The following is a 26,709-nucleotide window of genomic DNA, read 5'->3' as shown; positions in this document are numbered from 1 at the left end:
TAGCAATCATTACAACCGGATATTTTCCCCAGATTATTTGTATTATTATAATTGTATTTATTGTAGTATTATGCTATATGTTATGGAATGATATATGCTATAATGTCTCCCCAATGTAATTGCATTGTAATACACACACTGTATAAAATAAATATCAATAAAATATATATTATACGTACATTACACATTTACATTTATGGCATTTATCAGACGCCCTTGTCCAGAGCGACTTACAACCAGTAGTTACAGGGACAGTCCCCCCCTGTCGAGCAACTTAGGGTTAAGTGTCTTGCTCAGGGACACAATGGTAGTAAGTGGGATTTGAACCTGGGTCTTCTGTTTCATAGGCGAGTGTGTTATCCACTAGGCTACTACCACTATATACTACTACTAGTACTACTATATACATTTCAGTGTCTTTTATCCTTGCATCTAAAAGCTAAGAGGCTTTTACTGCTCATCCCCTTTATTCTGACCCAAACAGACACATAGGATACCTCCTTCCTGCTAGGGGTGGGCCTGACTCCAACTGGGGTCATGGCCAGTGTCAAAAGGAAGATTTCCGTGGATTTATCTGCTATATGATGTGCCTTATTTCACAGGCCATTCAGTCACAAAAAAGAAATTCAGTCGCAATGTCCCAATGTGTATTTTATAATCCTTTTTAATAGATTGACAACCATTTAAACTCTGCAGAAGACATTACAGAGGATATATTACATTTGTAAAAAATAAAAATCAGAAACAGACAAACAAGGCAGACAAAATAAGTTAGCGGCATTTGTCATTGTTGTCGGACTACAGCCTCTATGCAAAGGCAGCCTGATATGCAGTAGAAAAAGGCCCAGTGGCGCAGTACAGCTGTGTGTGAGTTACCACAGGCACTGTGTGGAGTGGGCGTGGCCATCACGAGGGTTGTGAAGCATCTCCCCTGACCTCCTCTGATACAGAGGGTTCGGCTTGCCCTCTGACCTGCTCTGGCTCCGCCTCCCTCTCCGGACTCGTATCCCAATTCTCTGAGATGTGCTGAGGTAGACTGGCTAACAGTTCCTGCAGAAACAAATTTTTAATAGTCATTTTGATTCAAAATTGCAAAACACATTTTTGTGGTTCCTGAAAAAAGAACCTACCTCAGCCCTAGAATAGATTTGATATTAACCCTAAAAAAAGATGTCTCTGAAAAAATGGATGGCGAAAAAAAATGTCATCAGAACACAGCCTGCCCTCAAAATCCTCAAAAAGGTCACCATCAGATATTTCAGCAGTGAGAACTGGTCCAAGGCTCATATTTTAAGGACTCTGAGATAAGCTATTATTAGCAACATTTCTCAGTATGAACATTAGCAACAGCTAATCATTTTTTGTTTTAAAGACTGTGCTTCCTCTTCCTGTCTTGCACCCCCAACTGCATAAACAGTGCCAGTGGCGATGAGACAATAAAATAAAGAAATGGACCACAGGCTATATACAGTACAGGCCAAAAGTTTGGACACAACTTCTCATTCAATGTGTTTTCTTTATTTTCATGACCATTGGTAGATTCTCACTGAACTATGAATGAACACATGTGGAGTTATGTACTTAACAAAAAGTGGAGACCTGGCCTCCACAGTCGGACCTGAACCCAATCCAGATGGTTTGGGGTGAGCTGGACCGCAGAATGAAGGTAAATCTATGTGCACATGAGGAAAGTTCCCAGGTCAGTTTTACAGGTGTTAGTTGAGACTATTTCCACATATTCTATTTTACCCTAAACGTGTGAGTTTTCAGAGACATTTTCTGTGAAAATAGTGTTGGGCCAGACAGATAACACTTGATACCATTTCTAATAGTTCATAATTTTAAGTGGGCACAAAGATCACCATATACAGATTTACAACATTATTTATTTCTGAAACAGATTTCCTGGCTGCAAGCCTCGTTGAACTCGACCCCTACAGGCGCAAAACAGGTATTGCAGCCTGCTGAGCAGCATTTAAGGTGGAACTGACAAATTGGAATATGGAGGCGCTAACTTTAGCATTGTGTTTTATTTTGTAAGCTGGGGATGTAAGGGCGGAAAAATGCCAATGCCCTTGATGCCACTCCCACCAGAATGCCGCCCTGGGCAACCGCCCATGTCATCCATAATTAAAAACCGCCACTGCATACAGCATTAGTACCCATGGTATAACTCAAGACTGTGTTTATAGTATCAGTGGTGGCCTAGCGGTTAAGGAAGTGGCCCCGTAATCAGAATGTTCGAATCCCCATCCACCAAGGTGCCACTGAGCAAAGCACCAACCCCGGGTGCCTGTCATGGCTGCCCACTGCTCACTAAGGGTGATGGTTTAACAAAGGACACATTTCGTTGTGTGCACCATGTGCTGTGCTGCAGTGTTTCACAATGACAATCACTTTCCATAGCGATTTACAAATCAGTAGTTACAGGGACAGTTCCCCTGGAGACACTCAGGGACACTTAATGTCTAGACAGGTTTGAACCTGGGTCTTCTATGTGTCCCAACAGAAGAAAGTGGAGATTCAGCATCAGCATTCAGCACTCACCTGCTGTTTCTCCTTGTCGTTACTTTTCATGGCGCTCAGCAGGCTTCTCGTAAATCTTTCCAGCTCAAAATATCTCTGTTTTTGGTTCTCTAGCTCATTCTCCAGGTACTGCACCTCTTCATGCTGAAAAAAAATTAATTAAATCTAGTTTTATAAAACATCTATCACATACCACTCAGATCTGATAGTCTTTTAATGGTACCACAATAATGGATGGATCATTACTTCAGTTCAGAGCAGCAAATGGATCTGATAGAAGTACTTTTTAAAAGTGTCCGTGTTACTCCTGGTTCGCCATGATTGCTCCTCGCAACATATTTGCAAATTAAAATCAAAACATGCTCATTGATATGCGAAAGTGTGCCTGCATATTTCTCCAGTAAATCCACTCAGTCCAGCAAATTGGAACTTGCGAATAATTTGTTCGCATTGCTATTTGTATGCAAAGCCAGGAAGCCCTGGTTTCCAGGGAGCACGGAGCGGCACTCGGAATTTTCGAGCTTGTCAGCGAAGCAGAAAGGTTTTCGTTTGGGGAGAAGATTATAAATGACTGGCAGTAGCCCATTTCAGGCGTGACTGGCCATGCGTGGGTCTGCGGCTTGACTAAAGGCCTGCTGTGGGAAATAGGAAGTGCAAGCTTTTTTTTGGGGAGGGGCAATGTGGGGGCGGCACTTCAAGTATTTTTAAGCATATCAATACAGTGAGTGGCTCTTGTGCTAATGCATGCTGGTGAGTAACAAGCAGTGTCTTCAATTTTTTGTAATCCACACACACACAATATAGATATATTTTTTTGAGTGTTTCCTGTCTATTTTTCCTCCTTTTTCCTCCTTCTGTACCTTGAATTCCAAGAGGTTGTGCATTTGCTCCATGTCTGATGTCATCACAACATCATCATCACCATCACACTCATCATCATCTTCAATTATCTCAATCTTCTATTCAAAACAGAAATGCATGACATACAGAAATACAAAAATGATTACAGCAAAGATGCTTTTCCATAAACAAGACATCTCACCAAGAAGTCATATTGCTCAGAAATGTAAATTCATACCACATTTTTAGCAGGGCTGGGATTATCTGTTTCTTCATTGGCCTCCTCACCCACTGGGTGGTCACTAACTTCATCTAATAGATAAAAAAATGGAACAGGCTAGTGTATATTCATTGAATGAAATAAATAATTCACTACAAGAATGTTCATTAAATTGTTATAGTATTAAATGTATATAATGTATGTACAGTACAGGCCAAAAATTTGGACACACATTCAATGTTTTTTATTTATTTTCATGACCATTTACATTGGTAGATTCTCACTGAAGGCATCAAAACTATGAATGAACACATGTGGAGTTATGTACTATATATGTAAATGGTCATGAATATAAAGAAAACACATTGAATGAGGTGTGTCCAAACATTTGGCCTGTACTGTACATCTTTACTTTTATTCATAATAATAATAGCCTTGTTTTCTGTCAAAAAACATACAGAACCAAGAATCCGTGCTGAATGTTTATGTCATCAGATGTTTCATGATGAAAATAACCCAATGAGTTGCTCACCGTCAGACAGACAAATGGACACTTGGTCATTTGGCTCTAAGCCATCCGTTGCTTCTGGCGACGTGGGGTCGAGTCCCTCTGGGGTGAGAGGCGAGGGCACCTCGGTGGAGGCCTGCTTAGAGAAGATGGCAGGTCCTCCTTTGGGTGGTGGAATATCAATTCCCATGAGACGGTACTTCCTCCGCCGGTTGCCAATCCAGGTCTGAAGTATTAAGAGTATGTGGTGTTATTAAAACCGAGGCTGCCTCCTTAAAGATAATTTATAATAGATCTTGCTCTCACCTTGCATTAAATATTTAGAATATATCATTATTTGTGCATTTCACACTGTCATCTGTTTTATAATGGTGTTCATAAGAGAGAATGTAACAAATGCTCTGGTAATTCATGCTGCCAAAATGTATACTCAGCACATCAAGAGTACAAACACAAAAGAGTACGTACATACGTACACAAACACACACAACACATACATGTATGAATATTCATAATGATCTGAAAAAGTTTGGTAACCTCTCTCAGCAGTAACGTTCAGGCATCAGTCACAAAGTTGGACGTTATGCAGGGGAGGGATACGTACAATGTGGTAGAATGGAGGCCATCAGATTTAACTGTGCTGGATTAATTTTGTATGGAAGAATGGTAAAAAATACCTCCATCCACAATCCAGAGACTCAAAGGCTATATACTGTTCTAGTTGCAAAAGGTGGCTCATTGAAGTATTTATGTCAATTCTATGTTTGGTAGCCAATTCCATGCAACTGTCTAATTCTGTTATGATACATATTACATATTTTCTGTTAAAAACAATACACTTCATGTCACTGCTGAAATACTACTGTTACCATAAGGCATGACATATATTATTAGGAAATAGCTACTTTGAAAGTACAGACAATAATAAAAACACCTGAACATACTAATTAATAATATTAATTTATCCATGCATGAAGAATAAAAAGTTGTACACTTCCAGTACCTGTGTTAAAGTTAGAAGTCTGAACCTTCACTGGTCTCACAATGCGATTTGGTTACGATTATCAATGCCTCGAAATCAATGAATCACAATGCATACCATACATTTTCTACATTGCCACATGATGTTTCGAAATACAAGAGTTAAGGTCTCATACGCCTGTGTGGACGCTTTGATTTGCTACATGAGCATAAAGTGCTCATGTAGCATGAGCATTTTGTCGGCGTTCAGTCTGTGCTCACCTTGTAACAGTAATTTTTACAGGTTGTTCACCTTTAAATGCACACACCACTAGGCTGTGGATGGAAATAGTCATCTGCCCTGGTCCTGATGCAGATCGACTCTTCAACAAGCAGAGGAACCAAGCAGACTGGTCCAAGCTTCTGTGGTCCCTTCATTATTTCATTTTGTATTACAAAAAAAGCATTAATGTTTGGTATGTGTAACGCCCCCGTCTCATGTACGAGCGGTTACCGACATCTGTCCAGGTGTGGTGAAAATAAATAGAGAGCATGATGGAAACCCCAGCAGCGGCATGAGATTCTGTTTCTTCCCTCCTTTCTCTGCATGCTTCACCAGAGTTTCCTCCACTGCACACAGACCCAAACCCATTACAACCTGAAGCAGGAAACGCCAGAAAAATGCCTGGTTCAGTCGTCCGTTGCGTCAGGTGCGCGTGGACTGAGCACAAACCATTTTTCTGCTCATTGGAGAAAATCTAAAGCCGCTTTCAGACTGAATGTGTATGCACCTGCGGGGTTTTCGCATGGCTTTCGAAACTCCCGGTAAGACAATAATGTCATGTTGTAGATCTCTGGACACTCAAGAGTTATTGGTCGTTGGGTTCTATTGGTCGTGTAAAAAATGTGCTGCGCCACCACAGTCACTACCGCTACTACATTTTAAGAATTTTTATGCCGCCACCACAAAATCACCACGCAAACGTCATTATGTATAGAATCGATAAAGCCCTACACTGCATTGATGTAGAATCGTCTGTGTATGCACCACGATGCATCGATTATGCAATTAATTTCAACATCCCTGGTTCAAGTACTATTGCAGTAGAAAACAGCTAACCTTGATAATCTCGCTGTCCACACTGAGCTCTGTGGAGGCCGCAGAGATCTTCTCCCTACATACAGAGCCCAGGCTGGTCATGCCATTGTCCCAGTAGCGTTTCAGTGTGTACAGGTCCTTGTCGCTGAACTGAGTTCTGTCCTGCAACTAAACAAACCGCTCAGTCAATTGAATTTTTAAACCATATTAGATAACATTAGGCTTTGTTGAAAACAAGAACATGGCTTTGAGCTCGGGCCGGGCAATTAGGCCAATCTTGATCGATGATCACAGCTTGATCACAGCTTAATCTCGTTGATCAGTATTGGACATTTTTCACGATCACCGTAAAAATGGCAGAAATTAGCATATTTTTTGTATGTATTTAGTGTATATGGAGATACGCGGCTGCTGAGGCACTAGAATACAGAAACCATGCACAAAACACCACATGATATGGTTCACTATGTGTCACTAAGCTAGCAAAGAGGGAAATACTCATGGTGTTATGTCATATACTAACAAACTGTCTTTGGTTTCAGTTTGGGAATATCAGAGAAAATTTGTGATAAAAATCGATCTGGAAAGTATGAATTTTTTTTTGCCATATCGCGCAGCTCTAACTTCAGCCATCACTCCTTTACAAAAGACTGCTGTCTGAAATTAGAATGTTGATCAATACCTAATAAATACAATTGAAACAAGTAAATCCTCAAGAGCAGAAATTAGGGGGAGAACTTACTGTTCTTTTACGAGAGTTACTGACAAGCCAGAGTGCAGATGAGTTGCCTGGAACCTGCAGGACAACAAACCCCAAGTTCACACCAAGACCTGGGTATAAGCTGCAGAAGATGTCAGTAAGTATTACAGATGCTAATGCCTGATCTCCTGAACGGTCATGCCAGAAGCATCTCGGTTTGGGTATCAGTTACTTGTGACTAGAGCAGTGTAATTATTGATATCATATTAAAAACTAATTTATTTTGAATAAATGATACACATGCCAGTTGTATTACTTTGTATGTATTCTATCATACTGTAAAATGTGACACTTGCAATTTGATATCACAGCATTTTTTTTTTTTTCTTGCACAAAGACAGTTTGGTGTGCTAAAATCACCGCAGCCACATGCCTTCCCTGTGCTGTAAACTGTTTAGTTTTTATACTAAATATACTGTTTGTGCTACTCTTCCTTATCTTAAAACCACACATTATGCGCAATCCCAATAACGATTTTTGTCAGTGCAGATCTAGTCAGTGACAAAAAGATTGTGTTCCACACTGAATAAATCTAGAACTGGAGTAGAGTATTAATAATTAGATTTGAATCTAATATATTCCTAAAACTGTATGGATTCAGATTTTTGGGCATTTCCTCACCTTAGAGTTGGGTAACCTCGGTGGAGAGCTTTGCTGGAGGAGTCTAAACGGGAAGTTCCCACGTAAACCTGAGCCAATGAGGAATGAGTTTTGTGTTTGGCACCCTTTTTCTCCAAACAGGTCCGAGCTGGAGGTGTTGAGAGATATAGAGTTCTGGTTCCTCAGACTGAGGGATTTCCTTTTCCCTTCTGTCCAAAAAGTCCTGGATGTCCCCAAGCTCATCACCCCAATGCTACTGCCCTGGGCTGAATTGCTGCTACTGTTCTGGTCTCTGCCAATTTGCATCTGCGCCCCCATGTTGGCCAGCTCCTCCTCCCGCGAGTACTCATCATCCGCATCCCCTGTTTCCATGGCAATAGAGAAAGTCTCTGAGGGGTCAGAGGGTCGTGGCTTCCTGTCCGACCTGTCTTTGCTGGTACCTGCGGCTGGTCTTTGATGAGCATCTGCGATCTCAGCGAGAGTGAACACCTGCTGGATCCGAACGCTGGTGTCCACCGAGCAGCTGGGGATGCTGGGAGGTGCTGCTGCAGGGGTGGCTGGGCCTGACATGGGCGGGGGCTGTGAGGAGCTGGGCCATGACTGGTGCTGGGTCATCCCATATTGCTTGACCCACCCACGAGGAATGCCAGCAGGGTCCCTGGGCAGGTAGGGCTTCCTGATCTGGCTGTACATGGGTGCGCTACATGTCTGTAGGTGGGGGGCTTTGAGGGGGAGAGTTGCTACTTTGGAGTGGAGGGGCGAGTTGTTAGCGTGTATGGATGTACGAGGGTGTAACGGGACTTCAGACTCGGAGTGTGAGGGCAAGTCTTTTGACGTGGTCCTGTTGTGTGAGGGACCGTTGGGTCGCCCGGATCCCCGTCCAAGAGAAAACATGCCAGTGACAATGACGTCATTGTTGTTATTGTTGTTCCCGCCGCTGCTGCTGCTGAGAGGGGAGACAGATGAAGGGGAGGAGGAAGAGGAGGGGCACGAGGCAGGAGGAAGAAGGTGCGCTATGGAAGGGCCACGTTGGGCGCTACGGGCCGCGGCCAACTCAGCGCTCAACACTGAGCCTGTCAGCAGCCCACCTGCACTTCCTGCCACGGAGTGGTTGGCAAAACTGTGTGCCACACTCTGCCCATTCTGGTCCACCTTTGATGCCAACTTCCGTCGTTTGTTCCCAACCCATGTCTAAGCAGAAACAGAGCAAAGACGTTTAGATAACGGTAAATGATAATCATTTTTGTAGAATGTAGGTCTGATAAAGTGTGTGAAAATGTGTTGGCACATTTGCAGTCTAGACAAAAAAATACCATATCAGTACATGGCAGTGGTGGCCTAGCGGTTAAAGAAGACGACTCTTAATCAAATCCTGAACCGCCAAGGTTTTAGTGAGGTGCCACTGAGCAAAGCACCGTCCCCACACGCTGCTCCCCGGGCGCCTGTCATGGCTGCCCACTGCTCACCAAGGGTGACGGTTAAAAGCAGAGGACACATTTCGTTGTGACACCGTGTGCTGTGCTGCAGTGTGTCACAATGACAATCACTTCACTTTCACTAATATGATAATTTGCCACCAGTGAAGCAGTGTGTACACAAAATGTCTTTGTTTAATAAAAAAAAAAGAAAATTCTACAATGCAGAGTTTACGCCAATCGCTATTTGTTTTCACTGGTGTGAGCCTCAAACCTGTATTTACAGCATTGTGAAATAACACATACCAACACAGTGGTAGTAAGTGGGGTTTGAACCTGTGACTTTGTGGTCGTCTGGTTTGTAGGCGAGCGTGTTACCACTAGGCCGTGAAAATAGTGAGAATCTCACCCTGACCACACTGAAGTCTAGTTTAGTCTCCTGCGCGCACTGCAGAATCAACTGAAAGCAGCTCTTGCTCTGATTGGTCATCCCATTTTCATAGTAGCGCTCCAGGATTCGCTGCTGCTCGGCGGTGAACACCGACCGCAGGTTCATCTGGGATAGGCGACAGACGGGAGAAGAGTGGAGAAAAAGAGGGTGAGATTACCAGGCCACTCCAGTGACGAGCATTGTGATCTTCCACTAGCATCTATTATTACTTACAGTCTGCATACTTCGCTTCTCTTGCCATCCTTCCATACTTCTGCTAGGAGGAGACCCGGAGACGCCCCCCAAGAGACCTAGCCCTTCATTCACAGAAAAGCTGAGCTAAAAGGATCTGTTCAGGCAAGCAAGGAATTATTGGGCATCATGCAAGTAAAAGGTACATAAATGTATGTAACTACTCAGTATTTCAGTCAGGATTGTTTAGTAAGCTCTTGCTACTGAGTGCATGTGGGATTCTGGGCCCTAACATCCTGACGAGGATTCGTGGCGGGGCGCTGGCATTTTTTTTTACGGCCCGATCTCGCCTCTCAGCCGGTGAACAGCGTCTGGAAGACAAGAGACAGAAATTGCAAGTCAATCTGCATGTCTGCATGGCCTACATTACCAAGTCTGAATATCAATCTGAATACCATGGCAAAAAAAGTGCACTGCCATCAAAATCTTTCATTTTTAGAAATTATGAATTAAATGTGGACATGTGGACATTTCAGACATGTTTGCACAATTTAGCAATGTCAATACTTTTTTTTCCCATGAATGATAAGGAAAGAAAAAGTACATTACAATTGTGTGACATCATTGCATTGTTGGTGGTAAGAGTGAAAGAATAAACTTTTAGAGGTACATGAATGAACATGAAACAGTGCTACGCTATAAAATTCTCATGCAAACAGGTTTCGGGTACGTTTGCACTGAATAGTTTCTTAAAGTTTCCACAAAAAAAATAAAAAATTAATTCCACTGTTCAGTATTATCGTTTCAGCACTAAGCATAGAAGAATAGTCTTTATACAAGATATACCAGCGGGGGGGTTATTCTATAAAATGCACGTGCATTTATATTATGTCATATAATAATATTTTTTATTTAATTTTTAATGAATGAACGGGGTTAAAAAAAAAAAACATTAACTGTGCACGTCCTGACTGTGTTTACTTTGTTCTAACGTTACGACCGACCACCGTGAGCACGTGACAGAGCGCTCGTAATCATTTGCATTGTGAATAAACTGCACCGGGCTGCCGCTGCTACGTTAAACCGGGCTCCGGTCGGACGGCCGCGTTAATAAACGCTCGTTGTTCGGCGTTCGGCGGCGCGTCGCGCGTGGCTCGCGGGGGGAAGCGGCCGACCGCGCCGCCGGGGCGGCTTCCACCGGAGCCGGGGAGGGCGCGCGGGGAACGCGGCGTGTCTCTCGCGGCGTGGTAGCGCCCGTCGCGAGCGATTCGGCAACTTTCCTGGCGCGAAGTCGCCGGCGCGTGAACGCATCCCGACGGAAGCCGCGGGCGCGCGCGCGCGTGCGGGCGGGCCGTCGGCGGCGCGCGTTTCAGCAGGACGCCAGCCAGGCCCGGGAGGCCGTGCGTCTAGCCAGACCGAGCGGGCTAAACTTTTCTCCTCATCTCGCCCCGCTGCTCGCAGCCCGCGCTGGCCGGCGTGCGGCCCCCCGAGCGCCTCGCCGGAGAGCGGCGCCCGCCGCCCCGCAGTAGCCGTGCCTACCGTCGACAGAGCGCGGGGCCCCGGGCCGGCGGATGCCTGGTTTCCGCGGAATCAGTCAGCGGGCCGCTCGAATTCAGCAGATTTCCCCGGCGCTCCCCCGGCCAGACAATGAAATCAGAACGTCCGATCATCAATTCTAATCATGATTGTGACGTCGGCGCAGACAGGAGCCAATGGGGAGCCGCGATCAGGGCGCTGACATTTGCAGGCGTCCCGCCCACCGTTGACTTTGTGGGCTGGAGGGAGGAACCGTGCGAGCGGAGGGAGGTCATTTCATAATCGTATTATCATGATAAATCATACTTATTTTAATTATGGACGCGCGCGTGCTATTGTTCTTAGCAAAAAACACTTGTAATTGTGCACATGTTAAATTACTTCAAGGAGTGAATTAAATAAATATAGATTTATTATTATAATTTTGTCAATTGTTATTACACGTAATAGTACATTATTAGAGCAATATTATTAAAACGACAAAAACCGAGTATCATAATTTAAAAGAAGATATATATGGGGAAACGTTATGGCATTGTTAATAATTAATATTAGCATATAAGTTGCATGTTGTACGCGTGCGTGCAGGTCGGGGTGACAGAAAACAGAAAAATAATAATTATCAGTACATGCGCCGATGTGCTGGGTAATAGTGCAGGGTCGCCGGCAGGGGTCGCCGTTTCCAACATTTCGCAGAGCGGGGGATCCTGTACGCTGAACGCTCGGATAATTCCCCTGCTGCCCCCCACCCGGCTACTCAAAGTCTGTCTAATGGCCCAGTGCTGGATAGCAACTCGAAGAGAACATTTGCATAATCAATTGGTGTTAGAAATAGCTCATATGAAAAGCTAAAACCCTACCAAATGATGTGTAATGCACTGAAATGAATTAGTTTCACTGAAAAAAAAAAAAAAGAGTTGTAATTTAATCAAGACAGAATAATCAAATTTTGGCAGGACATGGGTTTTGTCTCCTATACAGAAATCAAACAAATTTACTGCAAATAAAAAAAAATGTCAGCAAATGAAGTAGTGGTGCTGTGAGATCCCAATTTAATATCTTGTATGGCTTGAAGGACAGCATCCATGCGGTTTGGCAAGGATTCATACAATTTATTGATGAAGTCATCAGGAATAGCAAAGAAAGCAGTCTTCCATGCCTCCCAGAGATCATCAATATTCTTTGGTTTCATGTTTCATGCTTCCTCTTTCATCCTACCCCACACATGCTCAATGATGTTCATGTCTGGTGACTTGGCTGGCCAATCCTGGAGCATTTTGATCTTCTTCGCCTTGAGGAAGTATGTGATAGAGCACCATCCTGCTGCAGAATTTGGCCTCTTTTATGGTTGGGAATAAGATAAAGTAAGATAAAGTGAAGTGATTGTCACTTGTGATACACAGCAGCACATGGTGCCCACAGTGAAATTTGTCCTCTGTATTTAACCCATCACTCTGAGTGAGCGAGTAAAAGGTAGCTAAGATTTCTTGGTATTTCATACTATTGATGTTGCCTTCCACCCTGCAGATCTCTCGCACACTCCCATGTTTTTTCCGCCACCAAACCTCACTGTTTTCTGGGTGAATCTCGGATCCATTCGGCCTCCAGTAGGTCTCCTGCAATATTTGCAATGACTGTGGTGTAATTCAACAGAAGATTCATCTGAAAAATCCACTTTCTGCCACTTTTCCAGCGTCCATCCTTTTAACAGGTTGTGGGCCTTGGCAAATGCCACATGGTTTAGTTTAGTGCTGGCTTCTGGGCACTGATTCGACCATGGAGGCCATTTCGAGACAGAATCTGACAAACATCTGGTTGGCACAGGGACTTCACGTGACCAGGTCTCGTGAAGCTCTGCTGCAGTGGATAAAGGGCTGGCCTTGGATTTTCAAGCCAACAAACGGTCCTCTCAAGCAGTTGTCTTGCAGGGTTTGCCCGACATGGGCATTTCAAAAACGTCTCCAGTCTGCAGCCTCTTGATAATCAACACTTTAGTCTCAGGGTGACTCTTGGGCATGTTTGCAGAGGTCTAGTTGCAGTTGATGTGAAGGTCTTGTGTTCTGGGGTTCTTTTTATACACACCTGACACCTAATTGATCCATTATTAGTCATATGACAAGGTGACAACATGTCTTTGCAAAAATGGACTCAATGGGCTTTGAATATTAGACTATTTTTGACAGTATGGTTTTGCACTGAAACAAATGAGCCATTTCTTTTTTAAAATCATGATTAGAAATATATTTCAGCGTCACTTGAGCTCAATTTGTATACAAGCGACACAAAGTCACAGGTTCTAGTCCCACTTACTACCATTGTGTCCCTGAGCAAGACACTTAACCCTAAGTGTCTCCAGGGGGGACTGTAACTACTGGTTGTAAGTTGCTCTGGATAAGGGCGTCTGATAAATGCCGTAACTGCTTTGTCGAAGTCCATCCCAGGACACTGGCCGCAGGGCGGGGACTCGACCACACGCACACACACCATTCACTAACACATACAGACAATCCAGAGTCACCAATCAACTTGTCTATGGACAGCGGGAGGAAACCAGAGAACCCAGAGGAAACATGCGGAGGGCGACACTGGCTCGCTCGCGATATAGTGGGACATGCAGAGCCTTTGACAATGTGGACCTCGCTGGAAAGGAGCTCCAACATGGTAACTGCTGAAATATCCACACCGCAGATCCCAGTGTGGACAGCCAACGTTGAAAGCGATTGAAAGAGTTCGGTTTTATTCACTGGGAGGAAGGTGTCAGGTGGCTGTCCCCACTGTCCCCATCTTTCCTAGCTAGATGTAACACACAAAAACCCTTGTAAATGAGTGGGTGTTTTAAACACGGTGTCACATTTGTCCGAGACCGTTGATGTCACCTCGGCGAAATGAGCGCTGCACCAGCCTGCCTGGTGATGCTGCAGCGTGCGGGGCGGATGGGAGGGGTCGCTACTCTCTCTCTCTCTCTCTCTCTCTCTCTCTCTCTCTCTCCCTCTCTCTCTCTCTCGCCGGTATTACAGTGCGAGGCGGGAGCGGAGTGAGCGGCGGGGACACCGACACGCAGAGCGACTGCGTCCCGTTGACAGACGCGGGTTTTTTTTTTTTTTCGGGTGCAACTATGCTTTAAGAAAAATCCCGGAGATTCCCACCCCCGTCCCACGATTTTTTTTGGTCATTTTAAGGCTCGTGGCTCTGACCGATGCAACAAACATTTGCCTTTTTCGTTCGGTGGTCCAGTGAAGCCTGGTCGGCTGCGTTTGCCAGGGGTTCGGAAGACGCGGCGTGACATCGACCATGGCCTTGGTTATGGATCCTATAAGTAAATGGGCACCGAAGCAAGTGCTGGACTGGATGAAAGGTAACACACACACACACACACACAGACACACACACACACATACACACCCCTAACCTTCCTCTGAAGTGCAAGTCTCCGAATTGCGGTGGTTTGGTTTTAACAGCAGCGTGACGGTCCACGGAACGTGGCATGCGTGCACTTTTGCACAAGTACGTGATATGTGTTATTATCTGGTCCAGTGGATTTGTGCAAAAAAATTTTTAAATGGAAAGGAAGGTGGTGGTGGTGGGGGGGTATATTAAACCCGTGTTAAACAGCACCATGGACAGCGCGCCCCAGTCTGACATACTGAACCCCAATCTCATGGCGAGGTGTCCACCAGAAATGATGCAGGGGTGTCAGGTTTCATCAGCCCCCTGCCCTCAAAACCCCTCTGACTGAAGGAATCCCTCGAACAATCCCTTTAAAGAAGGAATCCCTCAGCACTGCCCGCATTGGGCGTACGGAAGGGTGATTACGATCCAGGCTTGATCATGCAAGTTTCCAGGTCATGTTCTGAATATAAGACAAGAGTCTGTAGGAGTTAGTTCCATCAGAAATGACGTTCCATTTGAACTCCGATTTATGATTCAGACACACACACAGAGGAGACTCTCAGAGAGGACCAGCGTGATTAGGCAGGACCCCATCGATCTCCGGTTATTCGTGATACACAGACACATGAGTCATCAGCCTCTGTGTGAGTGCCAACACTTAACGTTCATTTGACTGGGATTGTTCATATGATGACATGAGCAAATGTTCTCTTTTTATTATAAAAATAGCAGCTCTTGATTTGTCTTCTGTGTCGTGATAAAAGCCAGAGTGTTGTGTGTGAACGCAGGAATGTCCTTATTTCAGCTGTCTGTGGGTCTGCCAGGACACGTACGCATGTCTAGTGTGACAGCGTCGTTTAAGATTCATGGATCTTTCATTTTGGCACTGACATGCTGACGAGTGATCTATACGAAGCCGGTGTTGGGAGCGCTCTTCCCATATAGGTGTTGGAATTCAGCTTTGGACGCACAGGCGCTTCACTAAGGACATCTGATCCGAGGCCGAGTTGTTCCTTTAAGCAGAGCGCCTGTAGGCCTGCATGTTCTCTAAGCCCCCAGAGCTCCGTAATTTCAAAGGCTTTGATAAGAGGTTTCCTCTGGGACAGTGTGTGTGTGTGTGTGTCGGGCACTCCTTCGATTGAATCAGGCTCCTCTGCATTCAGCATCACAGGGGAAGCCTTTTCCGCCTCTAGACATGAAAGCGGAGGCTACCTCTCCGTCCATTTATTAGCATGTGTAATTGGGATTGTGTATGCAGATCGGAATGAGCATGAATGAGGGGGTGGCGGACGTTCTGGGGCTCCTCGCGCACCTGGGCCTGTCAAAATCTGGCACATTGTCATGGCAACTACTCCCTTCCCACTTTTTCCCACCCCTCTGACCATTCCTCCCCACGCTGATCCGATCGGAGCACGAAAGTGGAGACCCGCGACCACGTCACAGGGGTGCTTACTACCCTGTGCCTCCACAGCCTGTCGCCGCTGATGAGGCGCGGGTGCTGTCTGTTACTTAATTGAGGCACCTGCCTTGTGGTGCGGATGCATTCAAACGCGGACCAAGCGCAACGATGGCCATGGAGGAGAGGAGATTGCACTAAAAGATCGAACCACGCGCTCGGGCTCATGGCCCGTGCCCACTCCCCTCTCCCGCCAGGAGCACGGGGGTCCTGCTCCGACCCGGATACTGTTTACAAACAGTACGCAGGACCGGTGCATACGTCCGCTCCGATAAAAAAAAGTGCTGCAGAGCCCCAGCCCAGGATAGGCCTGCCGTGAAATGCCATTCATCAACACTATTCCAGGGGGATGTATTGAATTTTTGCTTCCCTCCACCGGTCTCTGCTGCTTTATTTTTTTGCGGCAAGCTCAAATATCACAATCCGCTTCAAATGCTCACAGACCAAAGTGCAAGATAATAGTATTGTTAATAATATATATAATAATCTTTTGCTGACATGACAAATGCTCCGTTCCTAGCACTTACAGACTACTCTGCACTATTCTTTCACTGAAAAATGCATTTGTTTCTTTTTTCAAATCCCTTAACAAAAATCAGAACCCAATTAGAGCAGCAGTCCCCAGAATGTTTTTGTTTTCTTTAATAAAGCCATTTTACTGACTAAATGGAAAAAAATGACCAGATCATCTCCCCATTACTTCCCGCCTGAGCCTCTTTCCGGTGCTTCTCTGTGTGTGTTCTGATGCCCATTTAATTAAACCCACAAGTTAATCTGAGAGCTTCACAGATTCAGTGTCATGGCGCTCTTATTATGCACTTTAGTCCGTCTGTGCGAAACGTTCTCAGTAGTACAAAAAAGATTAGCGACCATTGGACTAGAGAGCATGTAAAGACACAGACTGCTACCTGGTGTTTAGCAGCGTCTCTGGGCACATTTCTCTCTGCCCTGCTTTCTCTGGCCCTTGAAAACTGATTGGCCACCCCGCCTGGCCACCTCCCCAATGCTGTACATCAGTTTGTTCAATTAGAGTAGTATTTCTGAATCTCTTGGGGTAAGTAAACAGTCGTTTGCGATATGTCATGTTTAATATTTTCATGTTTAATAACATTAGGGTAAATTAGGGTTACCAGATCTGCTTTTTCTTTCTGAACATGTCCTCCCGGGTTTTTAAGTGTTCTCTGTTTTTTCAGGTGATTAAACATTCATCATGTCATGGAATTCCTACACGTGTTTATTTGCTAGTAATAAAATGACTTTTTGGCAGTGTTAAACCTAAATGTTCTAATGACAGTTAATAAAAGATGTTAAACGAGAAGATGTTTGGCTCCTCCTCCATCCTCAATCATGTGACCTCTAAGTGCAGAATAACTGTTCCCATTGCAGTTATGATATACTCCCATTGCCAGATATACAGCCTCATATGAGCATAAAAAGGTTTTGCAGTTCATGGAAATTTTCTAAATCGCTGTGTTTCCATTGGGTGTACGGTCTACTTGCAATTTCAGTTTAAAAATTAATCATGAGATACTGTTACTCCCAGATGTTCTTTTAGCCAGTTCAGAATGCCAGACGGAAACTGAATGTGGTATAATCATGGATGTTTTGTGAGAAGTGAGTTTAAATTTTTTTCATTTCAGCCAAGTCTTTTTTCTTGATCTGCTATTAAAGGTTCCAAAAGCATTTAGTTAGATTTGTTTGTAGATGCTGACTGAACTGAGATATAATGGGATTTTTTTTGTTCTGTTAATTATGTCTAGCTGAAGGCAGTTCTCTGTGATCTTTAGCCTGCTTTTTTCATTTTCTTTCCTGTTTCTGTTTTTTAGGAGTTTTCCTTCCTTTGTCAGCAGAGTTGTTCAGTATCAGCCCTGCATTTTTTCCTCACTTTGCGGCTTGCAGCCTTTTGCTCTTGACTCTCTGTCTTTCCCTCTCCCTCTACTGCATTTTCTCTCCATTTTATTCTCTTTGATCCCATCTACTGACCTCAATTTGTTCTTTTTTTATAATCACCATAGAGCTGAAAATCATTCTTTGAAATATTCTCCCCTCGTTCTGTTACACTGTTTTTAATGGACTTTTCATCATGCTTTGGCATCCACAATATATCTTTCACTCATTGTGCTTTTTTCTTTTTTAAAATCTTTTTTCTTTCATGCTGTTGAGAACCAGTACCAAAAGAAAATAAGTGTTAATAGTTTGTAACTCCATATTCTGGCAGATGCAAAATGCATATTAACTATAACACACATATAGACATAAACATTTTCATTGTAGTTACCATTACTATTAATAAATGAATGACAAGATAAATGAACACGTGCAAATTGAGTAGAATGTAGGAATGTTTGGCAATGCACAATGTAGGTGTAGGGCTTTTCCCTCTGTAGGTTGCCAAGCAACTGTTGCCAGGGAGTGTTTCCAGTCAAAGCTTAATGAGTTTGGTGTGACTGTTGGATGCAGTTTCTCAAAAAAAAAAAAAAAAAAAAAAAAAAAAAAAGAGGTGATAAATGAAATACTGATGGTCTTAATAATGCTCTGCTATTTCCCCTCGGCACTCTGTCCGTTACTGGAACAATAACTACCAGTTTTTGCACTGAATCTGTGGCTGTTATCATCCCAGCATTAACTGCCTCTAGCATGAGTTTACCAATGAGCTCGACTAATGGTTACGGCAGCGTGGGACTTTAGAGCAAGGCCCAGCCGTGCTTTGGTGAGCAATTATGACGAACTTGTCTTTTTTCATTTTTGTTTTCGTGAGCTAAGTGTGCCGTGCCCACGGTATGTCAGTTTTCTGTCCTGTCGGATCCAGGCTGGTGTACGCTTTGAGCCGTGGACTGGCCTTTTTTTGCCTGGCTGAGAGATGCGGGGCCGACTCTATTACTGAGGCTCCACGGGATACTGCAGGATGGAGCAGCTCCTGGCGGCTGTTAAAAAAATATCCTCACCTGAGCACTAATTATGAAGCACTCCACTCGGCCACATACCACCGAGAGTGTGTTTACACAATCACTGCATCAGATTACAGTGTTATTTTCTGAGTGCCCACTGTAATCTGAAGATCAGTACAGGGGAGAAACAAGCCAAGGCCTAGCCTGCCATTTGCCGCATGTAGATATGACTAGGTTGTGTACCTTTTTTTTTTGTTGCTGTTGTCAAAAGGCCAGCAAGGACGGGAAACAACAGTCAACTATTTTTTACAACAACACAGGTGGGAACCTTGGGGTGACGACATCAACACACGATTGTGGAACACGTGCTAGACGTGACTCCTGGCACACTTCTACAATGAACACCAGAGCTGCACCGGTCAATCATCCCGTGGCTCTCGGCCAACTCCCATTGGTACCATGGGCATGAAATTGGTCCTCCTCCGTTTGTCCACGCCCATGTTTGCCCTGGAACCTTGAATGGATGAGCCACTCCACAACATCAAGCAGGCATCAACAACCACATAGCAATCAAACACGCCTGCCGAGACCCTGCCGAGCATGAAGCCAACCATGGCTGGGAATAGGGGGCTGGTGGGGTCCTCTGGTGAGCCATGGATCTGCAATGAAAGTTGTCCATGGGGTTCAGTCGGCTGCGTCCATATAATGACGGTAGACAATCTACCTGTCCCTACAAGGATGGGAAACAACAGGCAAATACAACAACAACACAGGTGCAAACCATCTGGAATCTTCTGTTTCCTGTACCATTCATCTCAGTACTTTGAATAACCTCATTTCGTGGAGATGTACTAGCTTTTCTGTGTAGTGCCATAAATTCAGATTAAGAAGTGCTCCACTCGGGTGGACAAGGTATCCCATTGCTCTTGAGTTTTGCTATCAAAGAACCTTGTTTGCGGCAGGCCCTCCATCACTTATTGATGCCGTTCGACTGGGCTTTGAAGACAGTGGGGCAGGAGGTAATTACACGTGCCCGAGACATAATGCACTCTGCTAGGTCAGTAAAGACTGCCAAAAGTCTATCAGAGGAAAAGCTCCTGACACATGCTGCTCTAATGCAAACATCATCATATCTGTCCTCATTTTCCTCACACACACATGCATGCACAATTAAAAATAGGCCGGCCATGTGACTGCAGTAGCATCTGCAGTAGTGTCTGACAAGCACAAAAGCAAAGGCAAATCTTGTCCCCAAGGCGCATGAAATAACTGAGAGGGCAATAAGCTGTCAATAATCTGCAGCAAGACGCATGATGTGTTAGTCACACTCAGCAATTAAAACATTGAGATGTCTAGTGTTGACAGAGTGAGCTTTGAAGGTTTTGCACCACGGCTCATTATGCTCCATTGGAAAATCCCCTAAAACACATCGGTATTTCCGGATCATATTCCACATTTGTTGTCGGTTTACAGAAGCCATGACACGTGTGCATCAATATTACATGTCATTTATGTCTAATCTACACAAACCGCTTATGCGGGTAATGCAGGGGTGCCATGGGCTGGACACAAGCCTGATCCAGCAGCTGAGGGTTAGGTTATGCAATTTAACCATAATGTTGGACAACACTTCTGTTATTTTTTTCTAAATGAACCATAAATGGAACCACAGATTTTACTTTTATGTAAAAGTAATAGTGATACATACCATTACTAATGCTTTATTATAATCTCCCATTATATAATATTATATAACAGTACTGAGACATAAAGCTACCTTACTAGCTCACATGTATTATGGCTAGGTAGTTAGAAACAGCTTTTTCACAACACCCCCTTCTAATATCTATCTACAGAGATGAGTAAATGTCCACCCAATGTTGACTTCTTTAAGTTTTTACATTTTTTAATGCCAACTTTTCCAGTTACTGCATTCAAAGTATGGATTTTTGGCTTCAGTGGCACCTGCCTAATGGGGGCCATGAGAGTCTGGAGACATCAGAGGAGATAAAAGCTAAAGGGTTGCTGTCTGAAGATAAACAGGAAGTCCATGCAGGGCAGGAAGCAACTTTCCCTCACGCTTGACTGAGGCCTGTGGAGGCTGAAACGGGACAGACTGTACAGTTGTTGCTGCTGCCGCTGCTCAGTTCATTTCAAGTTCACCAGTCCTTGCTACTTTTTTTTTGATAGAGCTTCTATGCCATTAGTGGCATTCACATAGTGTTGAAGGATTCCTGGCTCAAAGAGGACTCATCTGGGACCCTAGCTCTGTAACACAGGCTGTGACTGCTGGAATGCCTGGAAATGGCATCCCAGTTAATTCATTGTCATGCTAATTAGACACATTTGAATGATGCTGGAGACACAGCACTCAACTTTGACCCATTAATGTCTTTGTTCAATGGAATTACTACACTAATAGCATGCAGTTCAAGAATAATAAAGCTGCTGTTGATTTCTGGAGATTTTAATGGCTCAATGTCCCTTAACTAATGAAAACATCTACCCTGCAGTGCTGTACAGCAGGAACAGCCCAAAACTTGGGTTCCCATGAACAATGGTCCTGTCACATCTGGCCCAAGCTTTGCTCCAGCTCCATATTTCACTTAAGGACCCTGATTGTGCTGGTGGCATTAATTAAAATGAATACGCATCTGCGCCCATACAAAACACTGCAGAACTGGGTCAGGGCTACATTTCAGGGACGGGCCCACAGTATACACTGGAGCTGCAGTGAAGGCTTTGGCTCTTTGATTCTTTATTCATCATCATTATCTCTTTATGTAACTGCAGGAGAGCAATACAGAGTAGAGGGGGAGAGAGTGCGGGCAAAATCAATAAATGCTGCACTGACGATCAGTTACTGAAGGATGCTTTTGAACCCCATTAGTTCACCTAAAAGTGTGCAGCAATGCATGTGTTTGTAACCTAGTAGCCTAGTGGGTGAAACACTTGCCTATGAACCAGAAGACCACAAAGTCATAGGCTCAAACCCCACTTACTACCATTGTGTCCCTGAGCAAGAAACATAACCCTGAGTGTCTCCAGGGGGACTGTCCCTGTAACTGCTGATTGTAAGTCACTCTGGATAAGGGCAGAGGGCTTCTAAATGCCATAAATATAATCAAATGTATAAATATAGTACCATGTATTAGCTTATAACCTACAGCACCATGTCATAACCAGTCCTGACCATAAAATATTGGGTTTTTCAACTTGAGTCATGGTTCCTGGAGAATTCCAAAAGAATTCGCATCTGTCACATTGGGCTTGTACCCTAAAGGCTACTGTGCCCTATAACATTCATATTAGGTGCTTTGTTCCAATATACATCATACTGAGCACTTTACAAATTTGCCAACGGATCTATCTTCCATAATTCCATTGTGATGGAACTGTCTCCAGTAATTGTAAAAATGTGGTGTCTCCGCCTCTTCCATAAACAGAACTGTGTCATCAAGCTACATTTTCTCTGTCCTCAGAGAAGAGGCAGGTAGTACCTCACCTCATAAGTTATCTGCTAAATTGCAGTGTGGATTCAAGAAGCACGATTACATTACACACACACACACACACACACACACATACTCAAAACACATAAATCCTTTGATGGAGGCTTTTTTTATGTTAAATCTAGTGTTGTTGCGTAACTCAGTGTGTTCAGAAGACAGCTGACTCACAGCTTCTGTATTCGGGCTCCCATCGCTGCTGAAAGCGTCGGAGCCCACAGTTTCCTTACCGTTGTAATGTTTTCCAGCCCTCTGTGCCCCTCAAACCACACACGCAGATCACCTCAGGTAGGTGATAACTGTGTGACACATCAATTTTAAACGTACAAATGTCTTTAACCTAATCTGAAACCTGAATTTTAAAATGTCTTTTGGGCCCAATTAAAATATTTTTATGATAGCAGGTCCAGGGGTATTATGCTTATAAAGGCAATTCTCATTACTCATTAAGGGCCTGAAATAGCAATTATTGATGTAGCACTTGGGGCTTGTTCACAAATGTCACATCAAGTTTATCTTCAGGATTTACAGAGATAAATCAATAAATACATGAAAGAACTGCTTACCAGTTCTTTGTATATTGGAGGGAAGGAACCCATTTGCCACATATGTTGGTGAATTATTGTTTATGCCATGCATACCATGCATTTACATTTTTAGAAATTAAGTTTAAAGAGGGGAGGAGCTAGACGTATCTCATGCAGCCTACTTCTGAATTTTGGTTCTGTGTGCAGTGTTGCTATGTACTTTAAAATTGTTATTTTATTATATAAATATTTAGCTTATTAAACTTAACGTATTATGTATTCATAGTTGGGGTCCTAGTAAACCGGAATTGATCTCTTCATCGATGGTAACTTGAAAGCACGTTGTAAGACGCTCTGGATAAGGGCGTCTGCCAAATGCCGTAAATGTAAATGTAAATGTAAATGTATTAAAATGACATTTGGTTTCAAAGATGCAAAAGTCCCCAATCTGGCAACACTAAGCAAACGCTCCAGTCTCCTTTCTTTATCCTTTGTTTCCCTCTAGTCTCACTGATCATAATGAAGCTTGTTCGTGGTGCCATTGGGACCATGTACGCCACCACAATAAATATACAGATAGATTATCAGTTTAAAAAAACAAACAAACAAACAAACCAAAAATCATTCAATTGGCACAGCCAGAATATCCCCCTAGTGTCCACTGTTGGGACACAATGGGTGAACTAATGACCTCACCCTGCTGGACTGGAATCCTGTTTGGGCGTTGTACCATCTGAAGGAAAATCGATTTGAAAGTGTGGGCATTCTCATAATAATGGTTGAGGAATTTTTTTTCTCAGTTCAGGGAGCTGAAACAGTGTACAGCTGGCAATGTTTGTGCATGTGTTTGTGTTTCAGAGAAGGCTGCTAGACTGTGTATGTGTGAAAAGACACGAAAGGGACATATTTTCACTTCTTCAGTATTTTGCCACATCGAATCTGAAGCTTGACAATTTCTCACCACCGCAGGGTTTCTGTCCACAGTGTCAACACAAACACACAGTCCGCCTCGTGGGCAGCACACAGCAAACCCTACACACTATCAAGCCTCTTTCCTACCTGTCGCTGAGGTCAGTCGGGTTAAAGCTGCTCTTATAGGCCACCTGTTATCCGACGAAAGACCTAAATGTAGAAATATCAGTACAAAATGCGGTGTGGCACAGTCGAGTGCCTCTGAAATGGGTGTTGTCAGGCGCTCTCGCTGTGGCGGGCCTGGGGCGAGTGGGAGCGATAGTCTCAGCTGTTGTTTGTGCGTGGAAGGAGATGGGGAGTCAAGCATGAAGTCGACGTAGACAAAATCCAGCAGTGCTGTCCCGGGGCAGTTTGTGTGTGAGTGAGGGAGGGAAAGGGATTGGTCGCTTTGTGAAGTTATTATTAAAGAGCCCAAAGGCCGTAAGCCTGCTCTTCTTGTGATGTCTCAGAAGTCTGTGGTGATCAGTTCAAGAGCCATTCCTGGATTTGACTACAGGGTGTCTGTGCACGTGCATGTGCACATATTAAAAAGTCATTATTCAGTTGGACTACTATGCCTCCGGCTTTGGACACTGGAGAATGTCATTCTGGATGAACAAAGATGAAATTTGTTGCAACACCTTCCATTGCATATGATGTTTTATTTAATGTATCAATCTGAGGAAGAAAGTTGAGGCTCAGGTATGCACCACATATGTGTAATACATGACATTTTATTTTATAATTTAATTATACTGTTGTCCGTTGTTGTAAAGGCAACAGGGTAGCCTCACATCTCCAAAGTTGGTGTCCCTTGTGCTGACGTAGGTTCCGTTTGGGTTCTCTGGTTTTCTCCAGTGTATTGTCTTCATGTGGTTTTATTGCCTCTGTTGTGTAAAGTCGAAGCCGCTTTCTTGCAAGATTAAATGCTAACATACTGACATATGCAAAATGCACAGCAGCGCACATAAACACAAACACACACAATACACTCAAGCATGTCAACATTAATACAGACGTGTGCAGCTGAATAACGGCCAGAATGTGGAAAGACCTGCCCACGTTCAGGGACTCTTGACAACAAATCTGCTGTTTTCCCTTCAGATCTTTTTTTCCCATTTTAACACCGAAGGCCTCTTTAAAGTCTGTGACAATAGTGTCAATAGTGTGTCTCTTTAAAGAAGGGGACAAATGATACAGAAGGACGATTATGAGGAACAGCTGCTGTGGGATTTAACAGAAGGGGGAAATAATTTATTAATAAGACTGCAGTTTACATGAACCCATAGTCCGTGTTTGTCACACAGACAATTCTGGGACATGAGGAACACTCAAACAGGGAGCTGCCATTTCTGTCCCACTTTCTTTGTCGGAGCTGCCATCTCATTAAAGCATACTTATAATACATAAACAAAATCACACATGATTTTCCTGCAAATTGTAAAAGTGTCCCTTGAACAAGTATGTGTCACTTGTGTGCAACGTCTGCAGACTGACTTACCCCGGGACGCTTTGGACCAGGATGCTGTCTACCAAGATATGTACAACTGTCTGATGCAATGGAATTCATTAAAGCTGATGCCATGTTAGATGCATCGATAGATCTGAGAAATAAGCTTTTCATTACCCAAGCAATTATAGAAGTTTTGTTCTTTTAGATCAAAATTATTCTAAATTTTTTCTTTTTTTTATGTGACTAACATAATAAATAAATTATTTAAAAAAGCAATGCAAAATAAAACAATGGCAAAAAAAAAAAATCAAATCATCAATCAATAAATTATTCCAGTTGAATATAGTATGTAAGTAAATAATGACTTTAGGTAAGATAAAAACTCCATACTTTGTGCAGGGGCAAAAAAAAATCATCCACTTTTCCTGCACACAATTCTAGAGGCACTGGTCACATTTCCATGCATGGACTTGTGGAAATCCACGAATGCGTGAATTAAGCACACAGTTGTGTCCGTGCGATCTGATTAAGACACTGACATGATTCATTCTTTGGTTGTATTCTGTGTGTGAGGGGTTTGTCATTGTCCATCAGTTATTCGCATTCTGACCTTGATCATGACGAGCAAAAGGCCACCTTCTGCCACATGCCACGTCTCAGGTCACAGGTTTCTCCATGAGGCTCGATGAACTAAGATGCTCTGATACAAGCTGATACTGACACATTTGTGCTTGTTGTTGCCGCTGTGTGTGCGTTTAGGCCTTGATGACTGCCTGCAGCAGTACATAAAGAACTTTGAGCGGGAGAAGATCAGCGGCGAGCAGCTCCTCCACATCACCCACCAGGAGCTAGAGGAGTTGGGCGTCACTCGCATCGGACACCAGGAGCTCATACTGGAAGCGGTGGACTTGCTCTGCGCATTGGTGAGGAGCTCATCTACACGAAAAACAAGTGTTTAAATATGGAACCAGGCACGCACAGATATGCACCACACGTGCAGCGAGAGCCAAGCACACTGCCACACACACACACCCTTTCACAGCGGAACAGCCCAAACTGCAGCTTCATTGGTTAGCTGGCTAATGTGGTTAGCATCAGGTCTAAATACCATTGTAGGCAGCTAATGTGCTTTTCACTCACTACAATTCATTCATTTGCTACAGCAAATCTTGTTTTGTGTAGGCTTAGTTTGTGTGTGTGTGTGTGTGTGTGTGTGAGAGAGAGCGAGAGCGAGAGAGAGAACTAGAAATTGGATTATGGGAAGTTGAAGTTTCGTATGTTGTGCGTCTATTCATTTATGGCGCCATTCTTTAGACTTAGAGATGTTTGATATCTTTCTGTTACTGCTGATCCCAGAACACATCAGCTGACATGTTTGGGGGAAAAGGGGTCTATCAGATTGTGTGATGTGATAATGCCATTATTTAAACAAAATAGCAGAATCCCATT

The 26,709-nt window shown here is 43.8% G+C and overlaps 2 protein-coding genes across 8 annotated transcripts in view; one reads left to right on the top strand and one right to left on the bottom strand.

Annotated features, from left to right (window-relative positions):
* Nucleotides 1–646: 646 nt before the first annotated feature.
* hdx (highly divergent homeobox) lies at nucleotides 647–11,271 on the bottom strand. 4 transcript variants are annotated; one of them, XM_028960966.1, is made up of 12 exons: nucleotides 11,090–11,271; nucleotides 9,775–9,921; nucleotides 9,593–9,675; nucleotides 9,338–9,484; nucleotides 7,535–8,704; nucleotides 6,896–6,949; nucleotides 6,175–6,321; nucleotides 4,119–4,320; nucleotides 3,605–3,678; nucleotides 3,387–3,485; nucleotides 2,548–2,670; nucleotides 647–1,050 (listed from the first exon to the last, which is right to left on the bottom strand). In XM_028960966.1, the coding sequence occupies exons 3-12, from the start codon at nucleotides 9,626–9,628 to the stop codon at nucleotides 907–909; spliced, it is 2,196 nt and encodes a 731-aa protein (XP_028816799.1). In that variant the 5' UTR covers nucleotides 9,629–9,675; nucleotides 9,775–9,921; nucleotides 11,090–11,271; the 3' UTR covers nucleotides 647–906. The 4 variants fall into 4 exon arrangements, with proteins under 4 accessions (XP_028816799.1, XP_028816800.1, XP_028816801.1 ...); XM_028960967.1 differs by having other exon boundaries at nucleotides 3,387–3,482; nucleotides 9,593–9,921; nucleotides 11,090–11,269; XM_028960968.1 differs by lacking the exons at nucleotides 9,593–9,675; nucleotides 9,775–9,921; nucleotides 11,090–11,271 and having other exon boundaries at nucleotides 7,535–8,459; nucleotides 8,602–8,704; nucleotides 9,338–9,476.
* A 2,980-nt stretch (nucleotides 11,272–14,251) lies between these two features.
* Nucleotides 14,252–26,709, top strand: part of LOC114768019 (connector enhancer of kinase suppressor of ras 2-like) — a 59,800-nt gene continuing 47,342 nt past the window's right edge. For 3 of the 4 annotated variants that reach the window (XM_028960059.1, XM_028960058.1, XM_028960056.1), the window contains exons 1-2: nucleotides 14,252–14,441; nucleotides 26,020–26,183. In XM_028960059.1, coding sequence (XP_028815892.1) covers nucleotides 14,378–14,441; nucleotides 26,020–26,183 — 228 coding nt within the window. In that variant the 5' untranslated portion in view covers nucleotides 14,252–14,377. The remainder of the gene's footprint in view (nucleotides 14,442–26,019; nucleotides 26,184–26,709) is intronic. The other variant, XM_028960057.1, reaches the window with a different exon arrangement.

Source organism: Denticeps clupeoides, chromosome 18 (assembly GCF_900700375.1).
Source record: "Denticeps clupeoides chromosome 18, fDenClu1.1, whole genome shotgun sequence".
Classification (NCBI taxonomy): Eukaryota; Metazoa; Chordata; class Actinopteri; order Clupeiformes; family Denticipitidae; genus Denticeps; species Denticeps clupeoides.
The sequence above is the reverse complement of the archived record's forward strand: the minus strand, read 5'-3'. Positions and strand labels throughout refer to the sequence as shown.